Here is a 13487-nt window from a genome sequence, read left to right as displayed (position 1 = left end):
TAAGGTGAATCAACGTTTCCAATTAAATAGAATTGTATGTGCTTCCAATTAAATAACCTTGTATATGCCCATGTGCTTTGCATATACATTGGCTCGATGCATTTCCTAAGCATGTGATCATTTGTCCCTTGCGTCTTGTTTTGTTTTTAGGCTGCTTGTACATTATGAAATGAGGTACACTCTCGTGCGCTCTTATTTCAGAGTATGATTATGTGATTCGATAATTTATGTAAAAAAAAAATGATAAATCTCAGTCAGTCTCATGGACTCAATCACTGGGATGACCGGTCTGATCCCACGGAAGTTTTCCACCGACCACCAGGGTAAATCAGGAAACGCATACGGCGGTCAATCCAGATGTCCAGTATCCTTTTAATTGCTTTTTCCATTTGGAAGAAAATTCTTACAAATACGCCATAGCTAGAGATCGAATCGCGGATCCCTGGGTCACAATCCGGATGTCCTACCGTTGCACCATTGCCCCGGGGACAGATGGGAAGCAGATGTATTGTTTCCGGATCTCTCACCTTGTGAAGCTGTGAGTTATTGTAAAGAGAAGGTGCACAAAATCATGTACCCTTTCTCCCCTATTTTCTTCTATTTTTCTTGCTACTCATTTTTCTGCTAATAAGTATCTCTTATTCACTTTTGATCATGGATTCTAGTTTTCACCTATATATATAATGGATAGTTTATTTAGAATTTAGTTTGATGATTGATAGAAAATTTTTATGTGATTAGATCGATTATTTTTTAGATTAGCTAGATTGTAAATTTTGGATGTTTCATTATATAAAACAAATTATTTAGATTTTTTTGAATAAGTTTTTAATGATATAATTTGGGTAAATTCATAAAAATAAAGCTATTTGTCACAACAGATTCCGTCACAAATTTTGTGACGAAAATTTGGACCGTTCGATTTTAAAGTTTAGATTAAATTTAGGTCGTAAATTGAATGAATGATTGCGATGACTTAGATTTAATCTTCTATTTTAAAATCAAACGGTCCAAATTTTCGTCATAAATTTATGACGAAAATCTATTATGACAAAGATCATCTCTCAATTCATAAGCAAGTTTAGTTGGCACGAATTAAAGGATACCTTTTTCCGCTTGCTCTTGTTCACCGCGCTCGACCTATTCGAGATCGAATTGCCAATAATGCCGATGGCGGCGACCGCCGCCACCGCTCCCCTCTTCCTCCGCTCCCTTCCCTCCGTCGCCCCAATCGCGCCTCTCTCTTTACCCTCTTTGTCAGCCCGCCGCCCCGCTGCGATCGTCCTACCTTTTAGGGTTAGATACCGTGTCACGTGCCAGGCCGTCCTCTCCGCCGACATCTCCTCCTCTTCCGAGATAGAGGAGGAGGAGCAGCGTGCGGCGGCTAAGATCGGGAAAAGAGTTCGGGTCTCCGTGCCGCTGAAGGTTTGCCACGTGCAGAAGGCGCCCGATCTGGATCTCGAGGGCCTGGAAGGGGTGATCAAGCAGTATGTTGGGATTTGGAAAGGGAAAAGGATCTCCTCCAATCTCCCGTTCAAGGTTGAATTCCAAATCGAGGTCGAAGGGCAAACTCGCCCAGTCAAGTTCATCTCTCATCTCAAGGAGGATGAGTTCCAGTACCTGGATTGAACCGAGGATTTGAATTTCGGTCTAAAAAAGATAGAGATTTCATGTTTGTGAGAAGGAAGATGCTTCGGTGGAACAGGCAAATACTTTACTATAGCTTTACCATGATACCATAAAAATTATCCTGTAAATTTGTGTTTTTGGATGCTGAAATTTTATTACGAAAAAACAGAAAAGGTGAGCTAGAAGATGCTATGAAGTAAGTTTCTGAATTTTCTCCGTCTTTCCTCTTGAACTGCTCATAGTTGTTGAGTGATTGTTTTGATTCCTTTCCTCGTCTATGATTGATAATATCATTTTGCCTGGAATATGTATTTCCTCTATGAATAAACACCTTGGTTGTGGGCCTGTGGCATTGTAAATCAATCTGTTTTGAAGAAATCTAAGTGCTCGGACTGTAGCTATCCTTGTTGTGCTTCTGAAAGTGTAAATTCCTGTCGATTGTTTCATCTTGGGTATTTCTCTTTCTTGTGCTTGGAGAACTCTCTACATCAAACTGCCTAAAATTGTAGGTTTTGTTCCACCTACTATATTGTAAAGTTTGAGGATCTATCTTTATTTTGTTGCTCAATTAGTGAAAAAACAGGTTACAGTCATCAAGATGGTCAAACCTTGCATGTTACAGAGTTAAATGCATAGGGAAACTTTGATAAAGTACACTGTGAATCTTCATGTATGATTATATCAGGCTCTTAGTTGAGAAAGATTTCAGATTGTAATGGAATCAAGAATGAACTCTCTAATTTCAGTTTTAGTGGATCCTTAAGTATATGAAGTACAAATGACTCACCACTGTTGTTGTCTGTGCTGGAAATTACCATGATGATTCTTAGTCATAGCTGACTATATGTTACTCAGAAGTAATGCTCCTTTTTTTTTTTTTTGGAAAGAGATTCAATTTCTTAGTATTTAAATATTCTTTGGGATGCTTTATCATGATATCCTCTGTAGGTTTCATTTAGAAACTGCACCAAAGTAAATATCTTTGTTATCCTAGTATTTCCAATCCAAAATATTCCCTTTTTTTTAAAAAAAAAAGCATTAAAATTCAATTTCATTTTGTTGCATATACTGTCATGACATGAAATATCAGCTGAAGTGCACTCACTAAATTTTCTAGAAAAGCATACACAGTGTGTTGTTTGAATGTGGAATGTTGAATGCTTGCTTTGCTCATTATAACTTAATTTCTCTGAGATCATGTGCCTAGATTTTTTTTTTGTGTGTGTGTGTGTGGTGTGTGAGAGAGAACAACAACACTTGTACAAGCCTTTTTAGTGGTTAATCTGCATATCATTTTTGCTTTGTTAAGACATCTTCAACTATCCTCTTGATAGTCCTCAACTTCAACCCTTTCATGCTTATGCTTAGTCTTGATGATTGCTGATTAGATTGTAAGTCGTACATTGTTTAGCCAAGAAACATCACATTGCTGTAGTTTGACATTTAAGTTTCTGTACATATATAAGCTTGAAGATCCTTGCATATGATAGACATTCATTCTATATCTGTGAGCTACAAAGCAATTCATATTTGTTTTAAACTTATGCTGATTGTCTTCAATCAGTTCTTCATGCTCCCTTCCATCCAAATTTTTGTAGATGCTTTTACTGTGTTTTGTTGTTGCAAAGTATCCAGTTAAAGCAGAAGATTTGACTAGTTATTCTTCCAGTTCGTTGAATGATGATGAACTAGCTGATTTGCTGCAAAAGTAGAGACCAGGTCTCTTATGTGCAAATATAAGATTATTATCTTATTTATCACCTATTTTTTACTCTGCACAGATTTCATCTTTTACTAAAGTATGTTTAGATTTATAATGTTTGTCTAATCTATTATAGCATTTAAACTTTGGTAACTAGTTTATTCACCTGTTGAGTTATTATTATTCATTTGCTGCAAAGTTTGTTGATGTGGCAGAATGTCAGCCCAACGGCTCATTTTACCATTTAACTGGCCCCACTGTCTTTTCTTCTGCAAGCACCTCGACAGCGAGCAAAATGGCAGGGAGACACGTTGGATTTCCATAATCCACATAGCCGTTTCAAAGATCCCCCCACCCCCGTACAAATCCAGCGCATAGATTACGAGAATCTTTGCATTGTGTACCGTTGGATACTGCCACATCTAACGGCTACATCGCCGTCCCGCCCGCCCGCAAAATTTGAAATCCTTCTCCATTTTGTCTACTAATAAGAAGCGACTTCCAAAAGACCTTCTTTGGTACTCTTTTGCTCCACCTTTTTTTTTTTCTCTTCTCCATTGTTAGCCCCATGGGCCTCTGCTTCAGCAAGAAGGAGGTGGCCTTGACGCCGGAGAAGCAGCCTCCCGAGTCGGCGGTGGTAGAAGCTCCGCCCGCTGAGAAAAAGCAAGTATTCGTCATAACCCATAACGCCAACAAGAGTACTGCCGCCGCCGGTGAGAAGGAGAACAGGGGCGAGACGCCAACGAAGAAGGCTAGCAGAGAAGTGGTCTTTGAGGCCGTTAACGCGCCAGTTGCGACTGTGCCGGTGCCGACGGCCAACTTCAGGACCTCGAGCTGCACCAAGGAGGAAGTCGAGGCCATTCTGATCCAATGCGGCCGCCTCAGCCGTAGTTCGTCGGGGAAGGTTGCGGCCGGCAGCGAGAGTGGAATTGGCTACCGAAAGTACTCTGGGTCGAAGAGGAGCTTTGATTTTGATAACGAGGAGAGGGATCAGGAGGAGTGGGGGGAGATGAAGACGGTCTCCCGACCTTCCCCTTGCCGGAGAACCCCTGGCCGAGAACGTTCGGGGAGCAGGGAGCGGGGCAGCGGCGGAGGAGGGCGGAGAGTGAGCCGATCGCCCGGTCGGCGGTCTGACATTGTTCCTGCTTCGTCCGCCGTCTCTGAGAGGTCGAAGCAACCTGCAAAGATGGTGGCCGTGCCGCCTTCTTCTCGTGAAAATGGCAGGGGACTCAACCGGAGGGGCAACAACGGCAGAGGAAGCGGCGGCGAGATGGTAGCGGCGAGAACTGCGTCGCCCAGGTCACGTTCACCGGCGACTAATGCTCGGATTCTCAACGAGAATGCTTGCCCCCAGCAACCGCCGTGCCTCAGCCGGAGCTCATCGAGGAAGGCGGACCAGTCGCCGTTCCGACGGAATCCCATGGCGGAGCTCGACGAGAACTGCCCGAGAACGAACCAGAATGCCGGCGGCAACTTCAACAAGATTCAGAAGACAAGAGAAGGCGAGGAAGGAATCCAAAATAAACCTATCCATTTCCGATCTCAGGTTAGCGATCAATGCGATGCACCCCAATAGTCTCATCAATTTACCTGTTCATAACTTGATTCGTTCCACAGAAATTCAGCGAAAATGAAGGCGAGGGAAGCAGACTGTCGCAGAGAAGCAGAGGCGATAAAACAGAGCACACGACGACGGCGCCCAAGAACAACAACAATCTGATCACCCACTCCGTACCAGAATCTCAACCACCAATAGAATCTACAGCAGCAGATGCTCCCACGGATAGAGCATCCTCCTCAAAGCTCGAGAGTCAAATCCCAAGGACCATCACCAGAAGCAGATCCTCCCGGCGATCCTCCAGGGACCTCGACCAAGCTCTCGGCCTTCTGGAGGACATCCAGGCCTACAACCAGCAGCACCCTGACATGGCGGTCTCCCTCCCGGCCTGCATCTCCAAGGCCTGTTCCATCCTCGAGGCCGTGGCCGACCTCAACTCCACCACCACCTCCGAGTCGAGGAGCTGCTACTTGCCTCTCAAACCGGTGCCAGTCGCACTGGAGTCCATCGAGCCGCAGGAATCGGCAGGAAGCAACAGCTTCGTCAGCCACGAGTACCCGGAGCTCAATTCCATCGATTCCATTTCGAAATCGAGCAGCGACCAGCAGCTGAGCCCCGCGAGTAGTAGCCACCACCCCGTGAGCCAGTGTCAGCCACCGGCTGTGACATCGAGGAGCGGCGGCGGCGGAAGGGTGGCGCCGGCGACGCCGAACGAGAAGAGGAGGGAATTCTATCGACGGAATCAACAGATTCACAGAGGCAGTGGCAGGGCCTGCTCTGCTGCTACACCTGTTGCTGTGAGCTTGTAATGTGGAACTCAAAGAACATTTTGGCATGGTGACGGCAAGAGGATTTGCTTTCACATATGTGTAATTCTCTTTTGTTGTTTGCAAGGATTGTTAGATGTAGCATGTTGTTTTCTTGTTAGTGTTAATTATCTTCATAAAACCGTATCATATTAGTAATTAAGACAAATTACATTGTGTATGAACAGACCCCAAAATATTCTCCCTTTGCCATCACAATGTATTACATTTTGTGAATTGTGATTGAAATATGTGAGCAACTTGAGGTTTGGCTTAATCTCTTCTTCCATTGCTCCAATCTTTCTTTCTTTCTTTATCTTCTTAATTGTCCTCTTAATTTATCAGATAACCATCACCATCATCATCATCTTCTTCTTGTAATTAAATGGCAGGCAATGCTCTATTGAGGGGTGAGAACATACATCTTGCAAGCATGAGCTGCCACCTCAGCCCTTAATTGCCCCTTGAATGGCCCCAAGGTTGAATGCTGAAAATCCAGAAAATGTAAATTTATAAACTCTGCAAATTGTTCTGATTGAGAGACTAATTCTGAAATCATGAATGAGAAGATGTGGCTTCCGGGACATAGCTGAGTTAGTTACGATGCAGCAGATTTACAGAAAAGGACAAGGATTTGAATCTTGGCGAAGTCAGGCAATATTCTCCGTCGTCTTGCAATTTACCTCCTCACAGATGGTCGTGAGGCCGGTGTGAGACCGCTAAGATGGCGGATTCCATTTTTTTACAGAAAAATGAATGAGAAGATGTGTATATATGCTTACCGCCCACAGGTCACGAGCGGAGGCGGCAGCGTAGGAGGGAAGACCGACATCGGACCATCTGGCTGTGATCGTCGCCGGCGAGCCGCCACGGTTCCATAGGACCACCGCCACCCTTCCTCCACTTAATGGGCCGGCCCAAACCTGCACACGTATATATTAATTGCCATATAAAATAAAATAAAATAAACAAATAATAAAAGAGTTAATTGCCAAAGGGAAAGTTTTGTTTTGCCCCTCAAAGTTCACAAAACTACTGCTAAATTTTGAAACTTAAAAATTATTTATTATAAAATTTAAATACGTAGTGTATTGATATTTTTATGCATTTATTTAAGTATATAATATAAGTTTTTGCTACAATTAATGCAGAATTTACCTGTGCAGTGCCTCCCACCACCTTTTTTTGAACCCCAAGGGAATCTGTTTGCAAAAATCCACAAGGAATTTCAAATTTTACATTAATTCTTCCTTACACAATTCTTTAAAAAATTTAATGAAGAAATTTAACAGAAGAACACCAAAACGTTACTAAATTTACAAGTTGGATACCTTGATTAACAGCAATGACCTCTGAATTTCTCAAAATTTCTAACGCATCCCTGCCGATGTGCCTCACATCGCACCCGATCAACAAAGGAGCCTAAAAATAATAATAGATTTGAGATTATTTATCAATAATCATCCTAATTACTAATAAAAATATTTGAGATTATTTATTTTCGCCTTCTCGTAACCTTGACTAACGCCCATATGCTAAAATGAGATCGATACTCCTCCACCGTCATCCCACCGTTCCCAACTTCTAACATGTCGGGATCTACATGAAATTCGGTTAAAATAAACAATACTAATATTTACTAATTGGAGGAGTTTTCTACAAATAATTTCCTTTAAAAAATATATATATAATTTTAAGATTAATAATAATAATAATAAAAAGAAATACCATTCCATCCACCAGGCCTTGCGTAGGATGCCCATCTATCGTTCTCATCAGCTCGAGACGACATGCTAATTAATTAATTAATTAATTAATTAATTAAATCAAGTTATAAGAAAATTCAATTTAACTAAAGTAATTAATGAAACCTTTGCCAGCTGTCAAAAATATCCTGCGTTGTCCTCCAACTGTTCCCTACACTGCCAGCCCAAGTTGCAGGGTCCTGCTCACCCCTGAATTTTATATATAATATTGCAAAAATAAAAAAATTATTTTATTTTCAATTTTTTTGAAAATTTGTAAAAACATTAAAAATAAAATAAGATAAAGTAGTTTACCATTCACAAAGAGAGAAGAAGATGCTCCTTCCAGAGTTTTGCAGAGCTCTGCTCATCCTCAAATATCTTTTTGGGCCATTAGCATTAATTAATAATAGTATTAATAATGATAATTACTGTGATTATTGATAATGACTGATTATCTACCTCTCTCTTGGACTTGTGCCTTGGTTGTTGCAGTTATCGTACTTCAAGTAATCAACCCCCTGAAATTAATAATAATAATTATTATTATTATTTTTAAAAAAAATCTGCATAATTTTGAGAAAAAGAAGGGCTTTTATGCACACCCAGGAGGCAAAGGTTCTCGCATCGTGCTCTTCGTATCCAAGTGATCCTGGCATCGTCCTGCTGCATGTTCTCGTCCTGAAATTTATAGAAATTCACTAAAACCCCCCTTAGAAGGAGAGAGATATAATTCATGAAAAATATATGTGTCATATTTAAATAGTACCCTGCATCACTGTAGATCCCGAGCTTTAACCCTCTTGCATGGACGTAGTCTGCAAGAGACTTTATACCGGATGGAAACGTCGATCTCTTGGCCACTAAATTTCCCTGATCAAATTTAATTATGACATCACAATTAAAATATCCATAATTTTTATTATTTATTTTCTTAAAAAATATCATTAATAAATTTCTGGTCCACCTGATAATCTCTGTTTTGCTCTCCCCAACAATCATCTGTTCATAAGTCAAAAGAAATTAGATTAACTTTAAGACACTAATTAGAGGTAGGATTAGATGAGTGAAAATAAATTATATTAAGAGAATTTAGGTCACCAATATTGACGTAATGGAATCCCAATCTCGCAAGGCCAGTGCTCACCAGCGCATCAGCTGCAATATTAATATATCTATCGTAATTAATTAGTTTGTTAAATGCCAAATTAAATACGAAATTAATAATATATACACTTTCATAATCATGATTATGGTTATAGCCAGTTAGCATATATATAGAAGTTTTTGGCATCAAAATGTAAATTTAAAGAATAAAAAAGTTTTAAATAATTGGTTAAATCTCTTTAAAACTAAATTCTTATATATATATGGGGGAAAGAAAAAATATATAATTCATACCTGTTTCTCTTACGAGATTCTCGTTGATGTTGCACTGGAAATGGTTCCAACTGTTCCACCTGATCCAACCATTTGGGATTAATAATCATTAATCCTAGCTCGATAATTCTCCATTAAAAAACATGTTTTAATTAATTGAGAATTTTCTACCCCATGGGAGGAGTCCTGCCGAGGCCATTGCCCAGCGCACGGCGGCGCCGGCTCTCCCAAGCAGCTGTCAGCCTGGCGGCGTCTCCGCCGGCTGCCGTAGTTGCAGCCGCCGCCGCCGCCGTCGAGAGCACCAGGAAGAAGAAGGAGAAGAAGAGGAGTACAGGGAGGCGACGACGCATGGTTCCACCCGAAAGCAACCACTCAGTTAGCTCTCTAGCTAAGTCGAAGTTGAAAAGCCAGGACCGGAAGCATGGTGTGTATATATAGACTTAACGATCTGAATTAAGGCCAATAAACAGAATGTGGGTCCCACTTATCGTTTGTAATGAACCAAATTAGTCGTAGGTTTGGGTGGCCCTAAATTAAACGACTGTTGTGGTTTGGTGATAATAAATTGTTTGTGGTTGTTACTTGTTGAAATGGCACTCTCCATGTAAAATACCGAAACATCGGGGGTTAAAGAGTAAAATAGCCTTAATAGGTTATGGGTTTATTGTGTTTTAAACTGGATCCGACCCGTTAAGGCTTATTGGGTCAACCCGTTAACCAAAAACCCTATAAGAGCTACAGTAACCCTATTCTCTCTCTCTCTCCCTCTCTCTCTCGCGATCACCCCAGCCTCCGCCGCCTCCTCTCTGTTCGCTGCCGCAGATCGAAGCCAGCCGCCGCCGCCTTTCCGACACTCGATCGCGCCGCCTCCCTCGCCAGCCACCTTCGGCCTCCCGGAAGCAGAGCAGCAGCCACGCCACATCTCCCTCCCCGGTGTTGATTTCAAGCCGACGCGTTCCCTCTGTTCAGCGCCGCCGAGTCCCATCGCCGACCGATCGCCGCACCGCCGGGGCCGGCCTGTCGTGATCGCGTCCGTGCGATCCTCCACTGTGTCTAGCGCTGCCGATTGTGGGTAAGGGATAAGAAGTTAGGTTCTTGCTTCAATTTCTCCTTGGATGTTGATTTATTCTCGGCCTCACAGTCCGTTGTTGGGATTTTGATCCGATTGGAAGTTCTGTTGGTGCTGCCGCAAGGAGAAGAAGAAGAAGCAGAGTGGGATTAGGGCTAAGCTTGGGTACGGTTCAGGTAAGCCGCTTTGTAAAGACAACTCCTCTAGGTGAACGAATTAATAAGGTTGATTGTTTTATTAGTTAATTATTGTTGGATTATTTCTGAGGTGTGACCTGCTCTAGGATATAGATCAACTCATTTGTTAATCGTTTAATTAATTGATTTAATTAAATAAAGTGGATTAGGTTGTGGTTAGGGTGTGAGTTGAGGATTAACCACGATTAAGTTAAGTTAACCGAGTAGTTGGGTTAAACTGTGAAAATTCGTTATTGTAATTTAATACAGTATTGTGGTAATAAATGTGATTTGGTTATCCCTGTTCGCAGGACCTTGACTTATTTACGGTCTTGTATTTCTGGGGGTTCTAGTTGTCTACGATCGTCTGATCCAGGTGGGTACCCCTGTACTTGGTCAATACAGGTTTCTTACAGTGCATGAATTATTCTGTTGTTATCCCTCATGTCGATACCCTTGTTATGGTTGCTATTATTCAGTTGAGGCCGTTGATATCTGCTTATTGATACTTTCCTGTTGACCTTATGATGATCTGATGTTAAGTTGCTGACACTTGCCATTCATGCTAGTACCTAGTTGATACCTTGTACCTTATTGTTGATATATGCTGGTTGACCTTAGGAGTTCCTACCTATTGTTAGATAACTCTTAACTGTTGAAATCCTGATTGTCGACATCCTTTAGAGATCTCTGTTGTACATGCTAAATGAATGTAGCTATTACATATTAGGATGATCACCATCCATTCATATCATTGTGGTTGTTGTTGTGGGTGGATCTTACCTGCATCATGTTGTGGTGCCACATAGGTAAGAGGTTGCACCACAGTGGGGTGCGACCAGGACTGGCTACATCGCCTCCTGCCACACTGCCCCTCCCTACTTCTCTATAGTGGTGAGTTGTTGGAGCTGGCAGTAGGTCATGTCTGGCCCCCAGTTCACTGAGCTCTGGGAGAGTGACTGGGACGACGAGTGCGGACAGTGACGGATATTTTGGTTGCTATGATTGCTACGGATTTGCATGCACCGTTGGTAGGTTGATAGATATATGTAGTTTACTTACTCATATGTTTTCCGCTTGTTGCATTGATATGCCATGATTGTTGCATTGTGTGCCATGTCATACATGATACATGTAGATTTCTTATTCAGTTGCACAGTAGGATTATGCCTATTCTATCCTGTTGATATATCATGACTTTTACCATGATCCTTGCTGTTCCCGTATTTGTTGTTATTACCTTCTCAGTCTATACTGGTTGTTTCTTATTTTATTCCTGCTATGTATCTTGACATGCACTTCTTTCTGTACCCACTGAGTATTTAATGCTCACCACCCAGACCCTGGGGTTGCTTTGATTTCTCCCCAGGTAACAGATAGGTACTTGGAGCTTGGAGTTTCGGTCGGCTGCTGCTATCTCACTTCGGAAGACTTTCTTATTAATTGCATTTGGTTTGTCGTTGCCTTTAGTTATATTTCCTATTTCGTGGACATGTAGTTATGGTTGGATTTATTATAACTGTAGTCATATTTCCTATTTCGTGGACATGTGGTCGGATTTATACTTGTTATTGGATGTTGATTCGGATTTCGATGTTTTCGCTTAGTATGTGTTGTTTTGTCGCATTATATTGTTTAGTGTGCATGTGTTAGCTATCGTGTGGCCGTGTGGGCCTTATTTATAATTTTCTGTGGTTGTGAGTGTTGATTGGACGAGTAGTCCTATTCCAGCCGCCTGTGGCTGAGTATATTTGCATGTATTCAGGGAATTTGTCGCGGTTACTGGGGAGATGCTGCCGAAATTTTCCAGCCGCCTGTGGCCGGGCCTTTTTATTGTAACGGCCTTCGGCCCAACTAGCGGGGCGTGACACCCCTATTTAGCTGCTCGTTACTTGGCTACCACCCCTGGCTAGTGGATTTTTGCCTCCCCCAGGATTCGAACTCTAGTACTTATCCTGGAGGTCTAGAGTTCGAATCCTGGGGGAGGCAAAAATCCACTGGCCAGGGGTGGAAAGTCCTAGTGAGTAACGACACGGCCGAGGGTCGTCGATTGACGACATAGGGGTCGCCAAGGGGGCCGCTAGTTGGGCCGCCCAAGGGACCGCCGATTGGGCCGCCAATTGGGCCGCTAAGGGGCCGCCCAGGGGCCGAGGGGCCGGGTCGTTACACTCCATGCCTCCAAAAGAGAATCTTCAGAGTATCTTAGTTTGATCTTCGGTTGGGACATGCATTGATATTGAATTTAACGAAAAAACTCGAGTTGAACGATCTTGGACCGAAGTCCTCACAGGTGGAAAAAGAGTGGAGTATCGATTCGGTATTGGACAATCTTACAAGGGCGACAAAGATAGTGCTTTTGGACTGTGAGGTAAAATTGATCATCTCTAGAATTAATCGGATAGTAAGAATTAAAAACCTAAGTTATATATATAAAAAAACTTCACTTTGTAATATAATTGTTAGTACATTAGATCCTAAAGGGTCTTATTTCATATAGAGTAAATCATTAATTGAACCAGAGAAAACGTAGAATTTAATTAAACTTAATGAAGTTATATGCGGAAATAAATTTAGATTTATTTGTCTTTTTCAGTTATTTATTTTATGTTGCCTTTGGCAAGCCGCAAGTACTAGAATTAGGACAGGAATGCTGATGCATGATAAATTTATGAAATATAATGTTGATAAAAACAAAGCCAAAAAACAATTTAATGACATTATTATGAGATAAATATTCTTAATCATATTGATTATGAAGTTGTTTATCGTTGTCTGCATGGAGTTGAATGATTCGATGTGATTCAAAATAAGTGCACAAAAGATCAAGTAATTAAACTGGGAGAATAATTAATTTCTTCTGAATTCTTTAAAAAGAGGGAATTGAAATGGCAGGACAAGCCCTACAAAATAAATAACTCAATTTCAAAAAGGGGCCTAATTAATTTTAAGGTTTCTATTGGATTTGGATATGCAATTAAGTGATCTCTTTTTCAAGATAAACATGGAGCCTCTGCTTAAAGATAAGATTCCTCTATACATACATGTAGTCATGAGGTCATATATATATATGTTCTTATCTATAAGGTTACAGATATGTGGAATTGCGTTCACTACTTGCACTGGTGAAAATGACTTGAGGACAAGTCTCTGCGTGTCAAACTAATCCACTTTGACAAGCTATTGCTTGGAGGATTTTCCATTCAAAATTCATTGACCCCATTAATGTTGGAATTGTTGCATCTTAATTTCTTGTACAAGTTGTTTTTTGAAGACATATAGACATGAAGAAGAACTAAGGCAAAAGCTTTTTGAAGATACACTTAGCACTAATGACCTCCATGTAATTGATGGACCACTCCTCCATGTGATTTTCTTTTTTGCAATCTTGTCTTAACTATCTTATGGTGCTAAGATCAAATTAA

The 13487-nt window shown here is 41.3% G+C and overlaps 3 protein-coding genes and 1 long non-coding RNA gene across 4 annotated transcripts; 3 read left to right on the top strand and 1 right to left on the bottom strand.

Moving 5' to 3' along the window:
* Positions 1 to 1114: 1114 nt before the first annotated feature.
* On the top strand, positions 1115 to 1990 carry LOC141815381 (ferredoxin-thioredoxin reductase, variable chain-like). The gene has a single exon (XM_074703331.1). It carries the CDS (start codon positions 1165 to 1167, stop codon positions 1627 to 1629), a length of 465 nt encoding a protein of 154 aa, XP_074559432.1. The 5' UTR covers positions 1115 to 1164; the 3' UTR covers positions 1630 to 1990.
* A 1732-nt stretch (positions 1991 to 3722) lies between these two features.
* Positions 3723 to 5787, top strand: LOC141814264 (uncharacterized). Its single transcript, XM_074702202.1, has 2 exons — positions 3723 to 4877; positions 4949 to 5787. The coding sequence occupies exons 1-2, from the start codon at positions 3900 to 3902 to the stop codon at positions 5696 to 5698; spliced, it is 1728 nt and encodes a 575-aa protein (XP_074558303.1). The 5' UTR covers positions 3723 to 3899; the 3' UTR covers positions 5699 to 5787.
* Positions 5788 to 5845: 58 nt separating this feature from the next.
* LOC141814265 (alpha-galactosidase-like) lies at positions 5846 to 9207 on the bottom strand. The gene is made up of 15 exons (XM_074702203.1): positions 8992 to 9207; positions 8842 to 8900; positions 8542 to 8598; positions 8408 to 8442; positions 8210 to 8313; positions 8046 to 8121; positions 7903 to 7961; positions 7756 to 7821; positions 7567 to 7650; positions 7424 to 7488; positions 7212 to 7294; positions 7027 to 7117; positions 6854 to 6897; positions 6478 to 6618; positions 5846 to 6182 (listed from the first exon to the last, which is right to left on the bottom strand). Exons 1-15 carry the CDS (start codon positions 9168 to 9170, stop codon positions 6096 to 6098), a joined length of 1230 nt encoding a protein of 409 aa, XP_074558304.1. The 5' UTR covers positions 9171 to 9207; the 3' UTR covers positions 5846 to 6095.
* Positions 9208 to 9599: 392 nt separating this feature from the next.
* On the top strand, positions 9600 to 11627 carry LOC141815611 (uncharacterized). The gene is made up of 4 exons (XR_012600568.1): positions 9600 to 9892; positions 9962 to 10065; positions 10377 to 10441; positions 11435 to 11627. It is a non-coding gene; the product is annotated as an uncharacterized LOC141815611 (long non-coding RNA).
* The last annotated feature ends 1860 nt before the right edge of the window (positions 11628 to 13487 follow it).

The sequence above is a fragment of the Curcuma longa genome, chromosome 21 (genome assembly GCF_044706935.1).
Source record: "Curcuma longa cultivar G26 ecotype Majalengka, Jawa Barat chromosome 21, ITB_CL_G26_1.1, whole genome shotgun sequence".
NCBI lineage: Eukaryota > Viridiplantae > Streptophyta > Magnoliopsida > Zingiberales > Zingiberaceae > Curcuma > Curcuma longa.
The sequence above is the reverse complement of the archived record's forward strand: the minus strand, read 5'-3'. Positions and strand labels throughout refer to the sequence as shown.

Bases quoted from the DNA above. Each gene is read 5' to 3' on its own strand.
- LOC141814264 (XM_074702202.1), top strand. From the start codon at position 3,900: ATGGGCCTCTGCTTCAGCAAGAAGGAGGTGGCCTTGACGCCGGAGAAG. The intron at 4,878-4,948 runs GTTAGCGATCAA...TTCGTTCCACAG, and splicing joins CTATCCATTTCCGATCTCAG to AAATTCAGCGAAAATGAAGG.
- LOC141815381 (XM_074703331.1), top strand. From the start codon at position 1,165: ATGCCGATGGCGGCGACCGCCGCCACCGCTCCCCTCTTCCTCCGCTCC.
- LOC141814265 (XM_074702203.1), bottom strand. From the start codon at position 9,170: ATGCGTCGTCGCCTCCCTGTACTCCTCTTCTTCTCCTTCTTCTTCCTG. The intron at 7,118-7,211 runs GTTACGAGAAGG...TATTATTTTTAG, and splicing joins GCATATGGGCGTTAGTCAAG to GCTCCTTTGTTGATCGGGTG. The intron at 6,183-6,477 runs GTAAGCATATAT...CTGGATTTTCAG, and splicing joins CCGCTCGTGACCTGTGGGCG to CATTCAACCTTGGGGCCATT.